Source organism: Corylus avellana, chromosome ca9 (genome assembly GCF_901000735.1).
Source record: "Corylus avellana chromosome ca9, CavTom2PMs-1.0".
Lineage (NCBI taxonomy): Eukaryota > Viridiplantae > Streptophyta > Magnoliopsida > Fagales > Betulaceae > Corylus > Corylus avellana.
In genome coordinates, this window is record NC_081549.1 from 6,857,928 (window position 1) to 6,876,811 (window position 18,884).

At 34.9% G+C, this 18,884-nt stretch overlaps 3 protein-coding genes across 3 annotated transcripts; 2 read left to right on the forward strand and 1 right to left on the reverse strand.

Annotated features, from left to right (window-relative positions):
* Positions 1 to 1,759: 1,759 nt before the first annotated feature.
* Positions 1,760 to 5,839, forward strand: LOC132161906 (probable carboxylesterase 15). Its single transcript, XM_059572127.1, has 2 exons — positions 1,760 to 2,469; positions 5,355 to 5,839. The coding sequence occupies exons 1-2, from the start codon at positions 1,781 to 1,783 to the stop codon at positions 5,668 to 5,670; spliced, it is 1,005 nt and encodes a 334-aa protein (XP_059428110.1). The 5' UTR covers positions 1,760 to 1,780; the 3' UTR covers positions 5,671 to 5,839.
* A 7,691-nt stretch (positions 5,840 to 13,530) lies between these two features.
* Positions 13,531 to 14,482, reverse strand: LOC132161625 (protein THYLAKOID ASSEMBLY 8, chloroplastic). The gene has a single exon (XM_059571784.1). It carries the CDS (start codon positions 14,305 to 14,307, stop codon positions 13,597 to 13,599), a length of 711 nt encoding a protein of 236 aa, XP_059427767.1. The 5' UTR covers positions 14,308 to 14,482; the 3' UTR covers positions 13,531 to 13,596.
* Positions 14,483 to 17,223: 2,741 nt separating this feature from the next.
* Positions 17,224 to 18,002, forward strand: LOC132161848 (uncharacterized). Its single transcript, XM_059572051.1, has one exon. The coding sequence runs from the start codon at positions 17,348 to 17,350 to the stop codon at positions 17,960 to 17,962; it is 615 nt and encodes a 204-aa protein (XP_059428034.1). The 5' UTR covers positions 17,224 to 17,347; the 3' UTR covers positions 17,963 to 18,002.
* The last annotated feature ends 882 nt before the right edge of the window (positions 18,003 to 18,884 follow it).

Here is an 18,884-nt window from a genome sequence, read left to right on the forward strand (position 1 = left end):
CGACCACAACTCACAAGGCCCACAACACGCTTCCTTGGCTGTACAGTAAAAAATAGAACAATAAAACCACAACTCAGTTTTATTGTTCTATTATATATATATATAAATCGTGTTTATTTAATTTTTTAATATTTTTAATCAAATATTTCTACTAAAAAATATGCATCTGGATATGAAAAACTAAAAAAAAAAGAAAAAAGAAAAAGAAGAAGTCGAAAAGCTGATTGAATCTCAAAGAGAAGCTCTAAATAAATTTGTTATTAGCCATAAACAAAATATAGAGGATAATTTAGGTGAAAAACTTGTAAATGAACAAGAGATTCATAAAAAAGAATTAGAAGATAATGAAAATACTATTGATATATCTAAGTCTATTGGTACAAATATTTGAATAGTATCTAACTCTATCCCTTTCCTCATTTGAATAGGAAAAAAATAAAAAACTCTATTATTACAAATATTTATGACCCAGGTCAATAAAAAAATATTGATGCAAAATTAAGAGATTTATTAGTAGAACATGGGTCTAATAAGATAGTAATATAGATTTTCCTAAAGATGAGAACTCTAAGCATTTTTTTAGTACATATTATATACAGAAATTATCAAATGGGGAGAAGCATAATAAAAAATGACTAATTTATTCAAAAGATTTAGATAGAGTATTTTGGCAGAATAATGATTTTTAAATAAAAATATAATAACAATAATATTAAAATAAATATTATTTAATTAATATTTAAATATTTTAAAAAATAAAGCTCTATTTAAAAGTTTTGCTTAAGGCCCTAGAAACCATTGGGCCAAACATAAAAACTTGAGATTATATTATTTAAGATTCGAGTTAATTAATCTAATTAATACTCAAATAATAAATCTTAATAATAATTAATATGAATCTACCAAAAAAATAAAAATAAAAAAGCATTTACTTTATATATGGAATGAATAAATTCGTAACTAAAAGATTATACATCAAAGACGCCAAACATCCGCTAACCTATAATGATCTTTCAGAATGTTATGTTCTATGATTGTAAGAGTTTTAATGCTCTTGATTCCTCTATTAATGAGATAAGAATGATTTTCCTTCAAAAAAAGAAAAAGAAAAGAATGAATAAATTAATTGAGTAGCTCGTGAACAAGCTTAAACTCATTTGAAAAATAAATAATCAGCACTTGAACAGATTATATAACTCGTTGATAAACTAGAGCTCAGTTCGTGTTTTAAAAAAAAAAAATTAAACAGATTAAACTTAAACATTCAATACTCGACTTGACTCGGCTCGACTCAATTACAACCCCATAATATCTATCAAATTCTAAATGGTATGACATAGACATACAAACACTTTATACCCATTTTATTACCCAACTTGGTGTAAATTAACTAGGTTGATCCTTCACACCCACACATTTTTTTTCATAATAATTTTATAGTTTTATACATGTGAAGTATATAATTACAGGTAGGTTAATATTTTTGTAACCCTCGAGATCGAGCCCTCACCTAAGCCATTTTCAACCCTCCAAAACAAACATTACCCTAGCCACCACTCCCATCTATGGTCCATATTCAATATAATAAGATAAACCAATGGCCATGCACGCATATGCCACCACAGTCAAATAATGACCTAGCGAATTTACACAATCACCCCCAACTTTCCACATTTTTTCTACCATAACCCACCTCCCTTTTCCCCTACTTATATCCATCCCTCGCTCGCATTCGGCATTCCCTCCATACCCCAACCAACAAAAAACTTAACGTATAACAATGGGTTCTCTCTCGGAGATTGTGGAGGACTGCATGGGTTTCCTCCAGCTGTACAGCGACGGCACCGTTTTCCGCCTCAAAGACATCAACTTCAACACCCCTGTCGTCCACGACAACTCCGTCCTCTTCAAAGACTGTGTTTTCGACGAGAAACTCAACCTCCGTCTGCGCATGTACAAACCCACGTCAGCAAAATCCATTTCTGGCACTTGTGATTATAAGCTCCCAATCATCGTCTACATACATGGCGGGGGCTTTTGCTTTGGCTCCTGCCAATGGCCCAACTCTCACAACTGCTGCGTTCGGCTGGCGTCCGGGCTCGGCGCGGTTGTCATCTCTCCGGACTACCGGCTGGCGCCTGAGCACCGGCTTCCGGCCGCCATGGACGACGCTATGAGTGCGTTGAGGTGGCTGCAGAGGCAGGCTTTGAGCGAGAGTGGCGGCGGCGGCCGCGATGCATGGCTGAGTGGTGGCGCGGTTGACTTTGGAAGGGTTTTTGTAGCCGGGGACTCGTCTGGAGGGAACATTGCACACCATTTGGCTGTCCGGTTCGGTACCGGTTCGACCGAGGTAGATCCGGTTCGCGTACAAGGTTATGTGCTGTTGGCGCCGTTTTTTGGTGGAGAGATCAGGACCAAGTCAGAGGAGGGTCCGAGTGAGGAATTCTTGAGCTTGGAGATACTTGACAGGTAATTATACAAATTCAATTAATTTCTTTTTTACACTTAAAAACTATTTTTCACTGTCACGTTATTTTAGTTGTATTATAATCGTAAAACAGCCTACTGCCTTATTCAATGAGAATTAATGTGCTTTAATTCTTGGATGAAAAATTATGTTTTTATTATATTTTCTTGCAACGTACAGTTTTGGTAAAAGCATAATATATATATATATATATTAGTCTTGGAACCACTCTTCTAGATACGAATATGCTGTGAAAGGAGTAACATGTTTGATGAACAATAGCAACTTGTGATTGCTGTTGCTCCCAAGAGTAGGGAAAGAGAAAGAGAAAGAAAAAAAAAAAAAGAAAAAGAAAAAAAGAAATGAAGGTTTCATAGGTCAAATGCAATAGTATATAGAGCTGATTGGTTGAAGGAAAAAGTAGTAAAAACAAAAAGAAGATGAAAAAGAAATTTCTAACCGACTAACCGCTTTTACACAAAAAGCTTTATAGGTTGATGGGCCACTTTTCTTTGGTGAGAATTGAAAGGAATCAATAATATTTTCACACACGCACATAAATATATATATTAATATTTTATATATAAATATGAATATATGATGAAATGATGTAGAGTGGTCCGTACATTTAAAAGGCGAAGCAAGTTGGAACGTCATAGCTATCATGGAAATACCTTTGAGTATCACTAATCACGATCCACGATCCACGAGCCACGACATTTTAGTGATTTTGTTCTCTTCTTTCCTGCTCTTATTCATCGAAATTGACCTCCAATTTAAGACCACCTTTTTACAACTGTCGGGTGTTTCTTGTTTTCTTCTATCTCTCTTTTTATGCTTTCTTTATTATTATTATTATTATTATTATTATTATAAAAAAAAAAAACAAAAAAAAAAACATATTTTTTCCACTAGCCTTATAAAATTAATTAGTTAATCAACTATTCATTAACTTGCTTCGGTAAATCATGTAGATTAATTGTAGAACTACTTTTTCTTTTTTCAAATATATAAATGAAATTACAACATATATATATAGTTAAGGAAATAAATGAAATGATTTAAGGTCTCTGAGAGCAATCATCCGAATTTGGAAATTGACGAGGCACGTGGCGCAAGTGGGATGGTTTTTAATGAGAAGCTTTTGAAAATATCGTGGCTGCCCAAAAAATGCGTAGAATAGGATAAGAGTATATGAGTAATTGGTAGAGGTGTAACGAAATTTTCCACAGATGGTGGTTGGCAGAAGACACGTATATAATAAGGCAACTAGCTAGGTTAATTAAGTAACTCTTTTTATTTTATTTTATTTTATATTTTGTTTGAAAAGGTATATATATATGTTTGACCTTAATATATCCTTTACACCAAATTGCATAATATTCCTCGATCTGGACCATTCTTTCCAAATTCAACATTTTAAATTGAGTCATGTCAACCTCTACAAAAATAATAATAATTAGTAATAATAATAAAGGGTAATCTTAAGGTGGTCGGCCATCCCTTGAGGGAGTGGCTGACGATCCCCCACCTTCAAGGAGGTAGTTGGGTGGTCCAACCACCTTCTTGATCTTAAGGTGGTCGGCCATCCCTCGAGGGAGTGGCCAACGATCCCCCACCTTCAAGGAGGTAGTTGGGTGGTCTAATTAACCATTTTCTTGATCAGTGATTGACCTCTCTTTTTTTTTAATAAAAAATAAAGAAGAGATTTTTTTAAAAATTTCAAGTTGGACAGATATTTTTTTATTTTTATTTTTATTTTAAGTAAAATAGAGAAGAATTAGTTTTTGGTCGAAATTTTAAATTAATATGGTATTATGTACATGATTAAATTTATAAAAATACATGATTAAATATGTAAAAAAATTATCATGAAATTAATTATGTATATTTCAAACAAAATGAAGAGAATCAATCTGCTACATTGCAGGTGTCTTGTCGCAATAATATCTAGAAACGATTAAATATGCCTTTAAGAACGTGAGGAAATTCAAAACCATAATTATAGTTTCACAGGCCGAAATTAACAACACATGTCAAGCGTATGAGAGAAAATTGGAGCACGTGGCATGTTGCTAGTGGAAGTTATTTTTACACCCACTTGGCAGTGGTATCAAAGCATGTCAAATCAGCGAATCTCTAAAAAATCATATGTGAAGAGGTGTTGTTGTCCGAAACTTTATGTTTTCGGTATTCTATTGGTTTCTTTTTTTCTTTTCTTTTTTTTTTTATTTTGATGAATCATTCAATTGCTTTTCTCTGCCATCACAAATCACAATACTATTTGACCGTAGAAAGATCCTCTTGCTTGGAGGCTTGAATAGTTCGTATGATATTTTTATCTTAATTTGCTCTTGTAATTTGAATGATCCATAAAGTAGTGAAAGATAATCTAAGGTGCAGGTCGTGTATCGAACAGCTTGAAAAACACTGTCTATTAAAAAGGTGACGTATTACTAATGAAGAATATATAAGTATATTTTTCTTAGCTCTTGTTTTTTATGTTGTAATCAAAAACTATTTACGTTTCTTTAAGAGTGAAGAAGAAACCTTTGGATATTGACATTTTTTGTTGTTGTCGGGATAATAAATAGTATTTTTCAAACTGTTCGATGTAATAAACTTATCGTTCAATGTGAATTGCGGGATTTTATGTAATTGTAAGAGATCCTTGATGAGCTCATCATATAATATAAAAAACTGTTTGAGGATTCAATTCTAATCACACTTGTAAAATAATTAAAAAGGTATACAAGGCCTAGTCAAATGAAATCTACCTTTACTAGATATGGTAGGTAATAAATCAGCCAATGCGCTGTGTATGATGTATCATGCTTAGTATGCATGTGTATCTTATTATTATTATAAAAATTATTATTGTTAACAGGTTCTGGAGGCTGTCAATGCCAGCAGGGCAAAATAGAGACCACCCATTGGTGAACCCGGTGGGACCAGGCAGCTCGAGCCTTGAAAAGGTAGGTCTAGCCCCGATCCTAGTCATCGTGGGGGGAAATGAATTGCTGAAAGATAGAGCGGAGGAGTATGCGAAGAGGTTGAAAGAAGTAGGGAAGAAAATTGAGTACGTGGAGTTTGAGGGAAAGCAACATGGTTTCTTTACAAACCATCCCTTCTCAGAAGATGCAGATGAAGTCATCCAGCTTATCAAACACTTCATGCTCGAAAATTCTAGCTGGGAGATTTAGATTAATCTTAATTATAAGTATTATTATGTATTTAGTGATGAGATTGTGGGTGTAAATAAAAGTGTTCGGGAATGGGAACACTACTAAAAAAACAAACGGTCATTAGCGTCGTTTTTATTAATTAGCGTCCTCGTTCGGTTCCGTTTGAAATAAACCCTAGTTTTTTTTTTTTTTTGTCATTTTCTTTGTTTAGAGTGATTGCATGTATAACAAGTAAATGAAAGTATTGGTGGTTGCAGGCGAAATTCTGGTGAGATTATAAAATTTTTGTTTCTATATATATACACATGTTTGCAGGGCTAGGCTAGCTCAGTGATGAAGGTGTTGGCTTAAATCATATATATGAAGCTACACTTATAAAATTAATATAAGCATATATATGCTTATATATATATATATATGCTTAAATCACATGGTGCCACAAAATTAATATAAGCATATATATGAAGCTACACTTATAAAGTGCATGTGTCTTCCCTCTTATTTTTGTTTTGAGAGGTTAAATAAATAATATCAATTGCTTTCACTTTTAAGGCAAGATTGATGACATGCAATTTAGAAATGGATTTTCCCCCTCCCTGTTTTCCACCCAAAAAAGAAAAAAAAAAAAGAAAAAAGAAAAAAAGAAAGAAAAGAAATTAGAAATGGATTTATTGCTATTCCTATATTAGTGGAATAACAATAAATGACTATTAAAATATTAAAGAAAACATGTAAGAGATGACACTTGTCACTTATTAGAGTAGATTGAAGGAAATTTCCTTCAAACTGGTTTGGAAGAAATTTTTGTCCTTTTGGGAATGGCTTGTGAATTTAACAAAATTTATCAAAACTCTTAAAAAGACTTATTTAACAAACTTCTTATATTACTTTAAATTTAACTATTGTCAAATTCCCCTATAACCCGCTTTCCCATATTTGAATTAAAAAAAAAAAAAAAACTATTGTCAAATTCACTCCCTACATTCCAGAGCCAAAAAGCAAAAGTCATATACTTTTTTGTTTTTATTTTGGAGTAATTTCACTGAACACTCATAAACTTTCATCCAATTTGACAAAATCCCTCAAACTTAAAAATCTCTCAATTTAGTCATTTGAACTTTCAATTGCAATCAATTTGGACCCCTCCATAAGATTTTAAACATCACATGATGTTTATAATCCTGACTTTTTTTATAAAATTCCAACTTTACCCTTAATTCCAAAACTTTTTTTATTAAAAAAAACAAATCAAGGATATTTTGGTCTTTTTTGGTATTTCTAAACCCTAAATGACGAAGAGGTTCAAATTGAGAACAATTGAAAGTTTAGGGGACTAAATTGAGAGATTTTGAAGTTTGATGGGCTTTGTCAAATCAGGTGGAAGTTCAGGGGTCTTCAGTAAAGTTACTCCTTTCATTTTTTAGTCTCATCTCTCCTATTGGTTTAAAACTAATAAGAAATGATATTTAACTAAAGTAGAGAAATATATAGAGAGTTTGATGTTTGGTTATTTAAAAGTAGCTCTTTAAATTTAATAAAGTAAATATTTTGCCTCAAATTTAATTTTTATTTGAGCAGTCGATTGTGAATGCTCCAAGTATTTAAATGAAAAGTGGTGTACCATATACTAAACCCCCCCTTGAAGTAGGCTTTATGTGTTATTCAATCGGCTTACCTTTGATGTGACTGTATGCTAGGCTCATTGCAATGAGACACACTAGCCGGCCATACGTCATCTGAATCAGGCCGACCAAGCTTGAAGGTATTAAGGTCGGCCATACTATACTGATTGAATTAGTCGAACCAAGCCTATCATATGAATGAATATGTGCATGGGGAATCAAGAGGAGCTGCTTCTATAGTATCCCAGCCCCTGCCGCTTAGGTCGCTAGCATTTTGTTACAACTAGGGAATGACGGAAGCATGAGCTAATTAAGGGAGTGGGGCTGCATAATCAAATTGTGTTAGCCCCAGACCTCCCCTTCAAACAACTATGCGTGGGAAACACTATGAAAGAAAGGGCATAGATCGTTGAGAGGTACGCTCACTTTATTCTTGCTAAACACTCTTGTTTTCTTTGCTTACTTTTTTTTTTTTTCAATCAAAGTTCATTATTGACTTAAGCATCAGAGTGACCCCTCGCTGGACCAGCGGTGTGTCACTTTAACCTTTCATTGTTTCTTATATATCTTTCGGGCATTGATGATTCATACAGCTCGGTGTACGATCAACTAACATCTCCAAAAGGCATAATTTCCATATTTCTCTTTCTCCACCTTCATCTGTTGATCATTTTGTTATAAAATTCAACAGGTTTGTACCTCATGATGGCTAGCTAAAGGCTTTCTTTCAAACACCCAAACATGCCATTCTCTACCAGTCGATCTTCATAATTAAACAAAATTCAACTTCCAGATAATGAAGATTATATGTATGTAGATATTTACACTTCTTAAATTAAATCAAGCAGGGATGAGAAGATCTTGAGGACCATTCAATCCTTGAGGAGATAATTGAGAGGACAGTGCAACATATTCAGATGGAAAGTCACTCCAATAATAATGATTCAAGTCAACACATAATAATCAGATTGTAATTAATTTGGATTATTTCATATACTTGATGTGCGTGGGGATAGCCATGAGAGCTCATTATTACAATTTGTAGTGAATTGTGAGCTCATTGTACCGTGAGAGAGGATATATATATATATATGATCATGATATGCTTCATTCATGATATAATCTCCACAGCAAAAAGTACTGCATGCCCACATGGACTGCCACTATCAATGGACATGCATGTCACCTGGACGACATGTCACCCAGGTTCTTGTATGCTCATCCAAAAACCATCACTCTCATGCTTACCATAATACAGATATCCAACTTTCTTTCTTTCTTTCTTTCTTTTTCTTTTTTTTTTTTTTTTTTTTTTTTTTTTTGAGAAACTTTACGAAGGCTTCTAAACTTTTACGTTTTTTGAAAATTTTTTTTCTAAACTTTAAAAATTCTCAATTTTACCCCTTAAACTTTTAATTTGATGCAATCTACTCCCTTCGTCAGTTTTTGGCATTAACCCTTAACCAAAGCTATGAAAAAAAATACACCAAAAAATAAATGAGAAATGCTAAACCAACTTAAATAAGGTTAAAGACACAACTAGAAGCTTAAAACTATTAACTAAGCTATGTAAAGAGCATAATGACTAAGGAAAAAGTAAGGCTTACAAGGTTACCTCCTTGAAGCCAAAAACTTCCAAAAATCACCTCTCCTTCTCCACAAAACTCTTAAAACTCACAAGAACAGTTATACAGGAGGTTTCAGAATTTTTATATTTTTGAAAAATGTTTAATTGGAAATTTTATAAAAGTGTTAGGGGTATAAAGGTCATTTTATGAGCAGCTTTTTAAGGAGATTTGGTGGGTCCAAAATCGGCTGACTTGATTTTCTGTTTATCTTCATTTTTGTGTATAAAATTGAATGATCTAATCCTTATCCCTCGCTCTTAATTAAACAATAATGATATGATCAAAAGCCATTATCCACTGAGTTGAGATGACTAACACATAAAAGATTAAAAAAAAAAAATTAAAAAAAGATATTATTATACTTGTAATTCATCATGATCCACGAGGCTATCATTTTTCGGATTTGTTCTAAAAAAATATATATCTTCTCACGTATGCATAGAAACGTGGTTTCTTCAATCGCTTTTCTCTTATCATGGCCAAAACATGTCCATGTTTCATTGCTTGTCATACGTTTGCAAATCGAAATGTTAATTTTTATTGTCACGTCATCTCAATTATACTAGCGTTATAAGATTTCCATTGACAAAAATATTTAGAGCATATTTGAAATTACATTAAAAAGTAGTGCTTTTAAAGTTAAAATGGGCTTTTTACCCCCTATTGGCCAGTTTTAGAGTAAAAAAAGAGTCAAATAACTACTTTTAGAATTTTTACCTAATCGGTCCATAGTGGGAAAGCATGTCCAAAATTCTAGAAGCTTGGGTGGCGGCAGAAACTAATTAATAATTCAATTCAATTGCTAACAAGAAAAAGCTAGCCTATATTTTGAATGGGCTTTATTCTAATCATCTTTGAAAATCATAAAAGAAAATGGGACTATTGTCCACATCTTGCAGCTAAATTCATAATAAATCATAATTACGTCAAAAGGCAAACAAGGGTTATCTTAAGTTTTATTTTGCTTCTAGACGTGAGGGGGGAGCTATGTAATTGATTGGTTGTTATTGTTTTGAAGCTAAATTTGAGTTTTCTGGAAATATTATCCAGTGTAATTTTTTCCATTGAGCGTGACTTTTGGGGTTTCTACCCGCTGTGGAATGTTCGGTTTGAACCATAACTACTGCTTGTGAAGGCGAGTCTATCACCACAGCCCCATAAAAGTGCAAGTTGGTAAAGCCCTTTCTTAGTAGCATATAGTTCGCGAACTACTACCGTAAGCGGGTTCGAATCAATGACCACTAGGAAGAAAGGAGGGGGGAATTGAGCCTTATCTTCTGCTGCTTTACCAACTCAACTACCGCCTTAGTGGTAACTGTAATTGATACAGAAAAATTGTCATTGATAACAAAAAGGATTTTGCCCCCGAAACTAATTAGAACGGTGGCATTCAAAGAGTTAAAGCATAGATCAAATTTAGAAAAAAAAAATTCTCATTAATATTGTTTTGTTAAAACAACCTACGAATAGAGAAGGAATATTGTTTTAAGGTGGCAAAGAATGATTGCCCCTGCGCGTGAGATTAAGGAAAATAACAGATATGACCAACGGCATTAGAGTGGTGTTAGGATTTTTAATTAATGATGATATGGCCGGCATGTTGCTGGCCATTCAATTACAAACACAATTGATTGAATCCAAATTAGCGATAAAGCTCCACACAGGACCAGTCCTATTATTTATCTTTCTTTTAGGAGAAATCCAAACTATTAGTTCTATTTGAAGTCAAAGTCTTATTATTTATCTTTATTTAGTCTTTATCTTATATATATATATATATATATATATATATAGTCTAAGTTTAGTTACAATAGATTTCTTTCTACGTGTTGTTTTAGTAGTCTTGTGTATTAGTATAAATAAGGGACAATTGTATGGGTTCACAGAATTATTAAGACTTTGTAGTTTGTTTCTGACTCTAATTTGAACTTATTACCCTTATTCTCTTAAAAACTAAAATAAAATATTAATAAAAAAAAAAAACTAAACTATTTTTTTTTTTTTAAAAAAAAAAACAGAAAATACCGAAAAAAATTGGAATAAATAAAAAATAAGTCATTGTAGTTCGCCTAAATTAAAAACTGCTCATGTGGTATATATATATAAAGGATAAATACAAAATCAGATTCTGTAGTTAGCCTAAATTACAAATCATTTTAAAGGACCTAAGATATGCAAAAAAATAAAAATAAAAATAAAAATTTTAAAAAATTAATCCTTTAAAATAAATTTCTTTAAAACATTTGACAAATTTTGTTAAATTGATATATTATGCATGCAAACGGTTTATTAGGACTGCAAGGTTAGAGAAAAGAGATTGGGAAGAGAAAAATGATATTTGTGCGAACTTGGGTTGGGTTTTTTGAACCAGGGAGACTCTGAGCTAAAGCCCAGGCGGGTTGAACCAGACCCAACAGTACCATGTATGTTGGGTCAACCATATTGGGCCGTTAACAGAATTTAGCTAAAAATTTAGACAGCAGAGAACATTACATTAGGCCCAAACACGGGTTTTGAAACAAGTCCTCGGCCCACAAAATATTACCCCAGAATTCAATGAATTCAAGGGGTTTCATAATTTTGTACAAATCGCAAGATTCAAATTATTATTATTATTATTTTTATTTATTTATTTTTTAAATTTGTTTGATATACACATGGATATGCACTTTAGTGAGAGTGCCTCACGGTTTTTATAAAGTGAAGTTTTTGTTTTAGAAGAATCGTCATGGATAGCGATGAGGAATTTGTCCCATAAACTAATTAAAACTAATTAGAACGGTGACATTCAAAGAGTTAAAGTATAGATTAAATTTAGAAGAAATTTATATGAATAGAGAAGAAACATTGTTTAAAAATTAATAATAATAATAATAATAACAATAATGAAGCAATTTCCTTAAAGTTAAGGTCAATAATAAAAATTAGCACGATGTTCCCTTCAAAAGTTAATCCGTGCACAAGAACCATGTAAAGTGACTGATTTACCATCATCGCCCCTGGGTAGTTGGTTTAGAAATCTGAAGCTCCTGAATGATCCGATTAATCCTCGGCGCTCCTGGGGTAGTGGGTTTAGGAATCTGAAACTCCTTACCCTGGGGTGTCATGCAGCAATCTTCTTCTTCTTCCTCTGTTTTCTGCACCAAAGGGGAGATGACCATATGATATATGGTGGGCGCCCCTGGGGTCGTGGGTTTAGGAATCTGAAACTCCTTACCCTTGGGCGTCACGCAGCAATCCTCTTCTTCTTCCGGATCTATTTTCAATGCCAATGGGGAGATTTCCATACTCTGAAAGTCTCTAGTTAACCCCTCCGCCTGTCTTCTTAGAGGTGCTGCTGGTGTAGCAGTTATAGGAGGAATCCGAAACTCTTTGTCCTTGGGCGTCACACAACAATTCCATTCCTCCTCCATGATCGCCACCAAATTCCAAATTCAACTCACTGGTTCGCCAAATTCTGACCAAATTTCTCACTGGTTGTATTCTTGTATTCTTTCTACGTGTTGTTCTAGTAGTCCCGTGTAAATAGTATTCTTTCTACGGGTTGCATTGGTAGTCCTGTGTATTAGTATAAATAAGAGACAATTGTATGGTTTAACCGAATTATGAAGGCTTTGTAGTTTGTTTCCAACTCTAATTTGAATAAATTTTGAAAAAAAATTTATTAAAAAAGGGATAAATACAAAATTAAATTTTGTAGATAGCCTAAATTACAAATTATTACATGTCATTGAATGTGAACTCAGAGCCCTTGAGATATGCCAAAAAAATAATTAAATCACCAGAGTCAAATTTCATTAAAACATTTGACAAATTATGTTAGATGTTATGTCAACGACAATAAAATAGCGACACATGTCACTATTAATAAAAAAAAATATATTAAATTAAAAAACTAAAAAAAAAAATTCATTTAAAAAAAAATTGTTAGTTTTTTATTTTATTAACTTTTTTTATTTAAGTTTTTAAGAGAATAAAGGGTAATAAAAATAATAATAATAAAAAAGTTGCATTTTAGACACACTTTGGTAGTTTTTTTTGTTTTTTTTCTTTATAATTGAAAGGGGAAATGAGGTTACAGTGCGGATATTTCATATTCTTGATCCGAATGAAAGAGATAATGAGAAATCATGTGGAAATGCTACAAAACACAAGATGATTAGCGACCCATTTAGCTAACAAGTGTGCACGATAATTAGTACATGTAGAAACTTTCAAAGTATTCCAGCATTGAAAGGAAGAGAGATTAAAAGTAATATCAGATATAATAGAGGTAAACTGTCAAGATGAGAAGAGATAGGGCTTTAGCACACTTTAAACTTGATAGAGCTATTTCAAAAACGATTGTTAGTTGATAGAGTTTTTAAATATTTTTTCCATAATTTTTCTTTGCCCGTCCCGTCTTTAGCACCAACAAATGTGTCTTTGTTATTTAGTTATCATTGATTATCTGTCTTTGTTATTTATTGGAGTCTAAACTTAAGTAGAAAAATAATGGATAATTGTTTATCTTTGGTATAGATTTCATTGAATTACCCTAAATCATCGGTGTTGATATTTCTATATTTACTGATCAATTTTTTATTTTTTATTTTATTTTTTGAGAAGTTATATTAAAAAACAAATAATTCTGTAATGCAACACCATGGCCTTAGAAGAGTTTTATTATTCATTCATTCACGCCATCAACGTAATTACAAATTAACCCTCAACTTCTCCAAATTGACCCTTTTAACCTCATCACCCAAACCCTCCTCCCCAACACTCCTCAACCCTTTACTCAAAACCCTCACCACATACTCATCCGCCTCAATACTCGACCCCCATCCACTCCTCTTCATCATCCTGTAGATCCTGACCGTCGATTCCCTCCTCCCAGCACCAATCACCGCCTTTACCAGCCTGATCAGCCCCTTATCATCACACTGGATGATCCCACCCCCGCTGTCTCCCTCCTCCAAGTCACGGATCAGGCGGTCCATATCCTCCACCATCCCGTTCCTCGCAAGGGCGGATGCCACGTCAGCGTAGAGAGACAGGTCGGGCTGGTATTCCGACCGGAAGGCGGAGAAGGCGTGGAGAGCGAGGGCGCACTGGTCCTGGCGTAGGAGCTCGCGTAGGGTAGCGAGGAGGTCGGACTTGATCAATCGGTTTAGGGTTTTGGAGAGGAGGGCTGGGAGTTGGGTGGGGTCGTCGGAGGACTTTTGGGCCCGCTTGACGGCTTGGATGGCGTTGATGGCTTCGATGCTTAGGATCCGGCCTTTCATCAGGGGCCCACGGTTAGACCGTGGCCCGCAACGTATGGGAACGTAGCTGGTGGATCTCAGAGTGGTGGTGGTTGGGTTGGGATTTGGAGGGCGGTGGGGTTTCAGGGAGGTGAGGCTTTGGTGCAGAGTGGAAGCCATGGTAGTGAAGGGATTGGAGGAGGAGATAAGAGATGGGGGCTTTGGACACCAAATGACGATTTTGCCATCATCTTCGACCACTAAAGAAAATGAAGGTTCTCGAATCGAAATATTTCTGAACGTCGATTGAATTTCCTTGACATGGTGATTAAACGAAAGCCGTCGATTGTGATTACAAGACTCGTTTCTGTCGGCATGAATTCAACTCTTATCCACAGTTTGCATCCAACGGTAGTGAACACAAGCATTACAACTTTATATAAGAAATCAATCAATTAAAGAAGATAATGTCTATACGCAAATAATTATTTACTGATCAATATTTATTTAAAAATTCACTTAAAAACCGGCATAATCGCAAAAATATAGGTTACTTTAGTCTTTATTGGTCTATGCTTGGAATATAATTCTCTCAATTTTAAATGAAGTATTTATTTTATGTTCAGAATTTAAAGTCGGTGGATCTACCAATTTTTTTTTTTTTTTTTTTTTTTTTGAAGAGAAGGATCTACCAGTTTATATGAAGTCAATATTAACACATCTTTTAAAAAGTTTTATAAATGTGAAATTATTTACACCGTTAAATAACAAACTTTAAATTTTAATCATGAAATGGATATTGTTCGTTTACTATCATTTCATTTGAAATGAAGATGATTATTGTCCTTCGAGATGAGCCATCAACTAAGAAAACTTATCACCTGATGGATGAATAAAGTATCTCAACTAAACGAGCTGTGGAGGTAGCGTGTCAGCTTTCCGTTAATGACTCCACCTCTCATTTCACGAGGGGTGAATTTGGGCAAGGTGTTTTAGAAATGAAATTTGGAGGGAGGGAGGGAAAAATTTGGGGGAAGTAAAAATCTTTTCAAGTGAAGTCCTACTTCGCACTCAGGTTTCAATTTTCTTAAAAAAATATAAAAGTGGGCTACACGCCACAATAGTCAATCCAGATGAAGTATCAATATTTACTGAAAAAGCTTTGTTTTATAGTAACATTTGGGATTTTCTTTGAGCCACTTCAACATGACATTTCTATTCTTATAATTTTTCTTTCTTCAAATTAACTGATCTTACTATCTATATTAATTTGCTAAAATCCTATACCCCAACGTTGAGCAAAAGCCTAATCACACAAGATAACTCTCGTGATCTACTTTTTAGGCCTTTATTTTTGGTTATGATCATATGAGCCATGGCCCTAGGACCATTATACACAAGACTAAAACACTTTAATCATGCACTTCATTGGGTTTTATTTATGCCAAGTCACGGCCCGAGATGGACACCGCCTGGTTGGGACTCCTTCAGGATTCAATAGGGACACAGTTGAGACCTCACTCATGACATTATTATAATTTAAAGCTTCATATGTTTGAATGAAAAAATATACATAATAAAATTATTTGTGATTTTTCGTACGTATTAAACGCCAAAAAAATGTTTTCAAGGTCGGTGGAAACATTCTACGTCGAAACAAACAGAGCCTAAGCTTATTTTGACTTTTAATACGATGCTCAACCTGCGTCATTATTTGAATTTCTTCCCATTTAACGCTAACATAATAGATTTCTTACAGCCCTCTTTTTATAACATTTTAGAGTAACGTTAGATATTATATATTTTTAAAGAAATTCCAAACAACATATTCTTGTCTTGTTTCTATACATTTCTTTTTTAAAATCAACTATTAAATAAGCATTTTTTAAATATTGATTACTTGGTTGATTTTTAAAAACCTTCTTTTATAGAAGTGCAAGCTTCACCGAGGCACTTCAACAAATGCAAAGCCCTGTGTCAACGTGTGGTATCTATTACCTATGAATTAATGCTATGTACTATATTTTTTTATCCTTCAAAATTGATATGGCTTTCGCTTCAATTTTAAGAAATTATAAGATAGTGAATAAAACTACTCATTACCGATGTGACTCTCCCAATTACTCCATTTTTTTTATTGGGGTAGATGTTGCTGCTACTCACGGTCCGAGGCAGAGAAAACTCATGTTTTTTGCGCCTTCCTCAATCTTCGCCGCCATTATTTTAGCAGCTCTGAAAATAAGTTTGGTTTTATGATAATAACCCACGCGCACAGCTTCTGCTAAAAAGAGAAAAACAAAAAAAGACCCAAACGCAAACTTCACCAAGCTTGGTTTTAAGCGCATCCCTCCGCTGGCTTCGCATGCGCCAGTTTCGCCCGGCCGTGCAGAGCTCAGCGCCGCGCCCGACTCCACCAAGCCCGTAGCTAGACTACTCGTGAGTTCTCCACCACTACCACTCGGTAGAATTAGAAAAAAAAATTATTCGCCAGCCGTGAGTTGAGAGAATTTTGTGATTCTATATGTGTTTTGAGTTGAAGTACGTAACTTTAGTTTGAAAAATATTTTGTGTGAGTATTAGTGTCACATTTTTTGTTGCCCTCGATTGCCAATTTTTTGTTGCCCTCCGGCCTGCTGGGTGGTGGGCAGCTTGTGAACAGTGGGCGGGGGCTTCTTGTAAGAGCTTCTGGTGGGTTTTGGGAGGAATTTTGTAGCGATGGTTTCGTTTAAGAAGGTGGTATATTACGGTGTGGGTAAGTGCAGTTTGTAAGGTAAAAGCAGAAGCTTAGTTGTCTCATCTTAGTTGGTGAAGTAAAATTTGACCCATTTTGCCATAGCAGACCAAACTGGAAGATATACTCTTCAAGTGTGATCAAAAGTTATATAGCATTTCTTATTTTATTTTTTAAACGTCTTTTTCTCCTCCATGATAAACAAATATTTTGTGTAAATGACCGTTAGCAGCTTCGAATGCGTCATATTCATGAAGGACAAAAATGTAATCTTACACGCAGGTAGCCGTTGCAAACACTGGCACGCTCTTCTATTGGATCACCGACTAGGGGCGTTCCTGGAAATACGATTCTTTTCTTATTCCTTTTAAATCATATATTTCCAATCCAACCGTTACGAAATTCAAAAAACACAAACCACGCGACTCTGTGAAAATCCTCGCCCCACTGTTCCTCTTCCCTCAAAACTCTCTCTCTGTCTACAAATCCATGGCTGATCAGAGCACAAAGCCATCAATCATGGAGCCAAAGCCCATGCACCCACTTCACCAAATCGCAGAAACACCGACCCACAAGCTTCTTCTCAAGCAATGGCTCAAGGAAGAAGAACTGATCCTCGGAAGAATCATCCTCAAAGAAACCCAAATCGACTCGGCCCGAAAGGAAATCACAATGCTCTACATCTTCTTCTTCCTCTTCCACTCCACAGCTTTGGTTCTCCTCTTCAGCGCCTCCTCGAGAGACCCAGTTTCCAGCCGGCTAGCCTGCCACCGGTCATGGATCCCATCACTCTGCTCGATTTTGTTTTCCCTTGGAATCATTTGGGCCGTGCGGTACAAGACCGACGTGGAGGTCCACCTGGAGAAGCTACTGGAGAGGGAGAAAGAGGACGGGAAGCTCTTGGCTAAGTGCGTTGAGGAATTGAAGAAGAAGGGGATCGAATTCGATTTGCTGAAGGAGGTGGACGCGCTTCGAAGGGCGAAAAGTTTGCGGGTGGAGGCCAAGGCGGTCAGGAAATGGTCGGCGAGGGATTTTGCCACCTTGTTCTTCTTCGCCGTGTCTTGCCTTGTTCTCGGCATCACAAGGGTTATCTTGTGTGATTAGGCTTTTGATCAACTTTGGGTTCTTTTTGTTTGTTGTTTTTTGATTGATTTGCATTGGAAATCTCGGCAATGCAGTTTCCATACTATTTGTGATTTGCAAACATAAACTAATTACATCCTATTTAGCAATAGTTACAATATATGCCGTTGATAGATATACATCAAAGGCTCAACAAGAGCCACATCATCGATCTGCGTGAAGAGATTCAAAATCCTAAAAATCCCCAAATCTTCAATTATTCAGGACCCTTCCATTCCTCTCTGTGTCAGGCTTGAGAGATTTTGTTTTAGCTTTTGCCTTTGTAGCCTGCTGGCTTGAGTTCTTTGGTTGGTGTTATGAAAATTTTCATTTATATCGATCCCCTGTTTCTTGCTAGCATGAACAGAGCCACTTCCCACGTCTTGTTCTGCACCAAAACTCCCCTTGCTTTGATGGGTTATTGCCAACTTATCCACTTCCGTCCATTTCCAGGTATTTTAACAGACCCAACAAGGATTTTACAAGAAGACCCAACAAGGATTAAGCCCACTAGGCCTAAAACAAAAATCAAAGAACATGAGGATTCCTTTCCGCCTCAAATAACCAACCTGAGGGTGTAGTAAGGAAACCAAATAATCAGAAAAAGCCGAAAGGAAGAAGCAAAAATTCAAAATCCAGTTGATTAAAACTGTGGCTGTGGAGGGAGGATGAAGCTGAAATCCAGAGAAAGTTCCCAATCTCATTTATGATTGAATTTTATATATTCTATGCAATATTGAGATAGTTCAGAAGATCATAAAAAATAATGGAATTTCTTGTATCTTTACTCTTTGTTCACACAGTTTCCGGCCACCAAGTGTCTACTTTAATGCACGAGCCAAAGAAATGATAAAATGCTAATCAAGGAATAATGATGGAACATGGACACAAATTGGACTTCTTC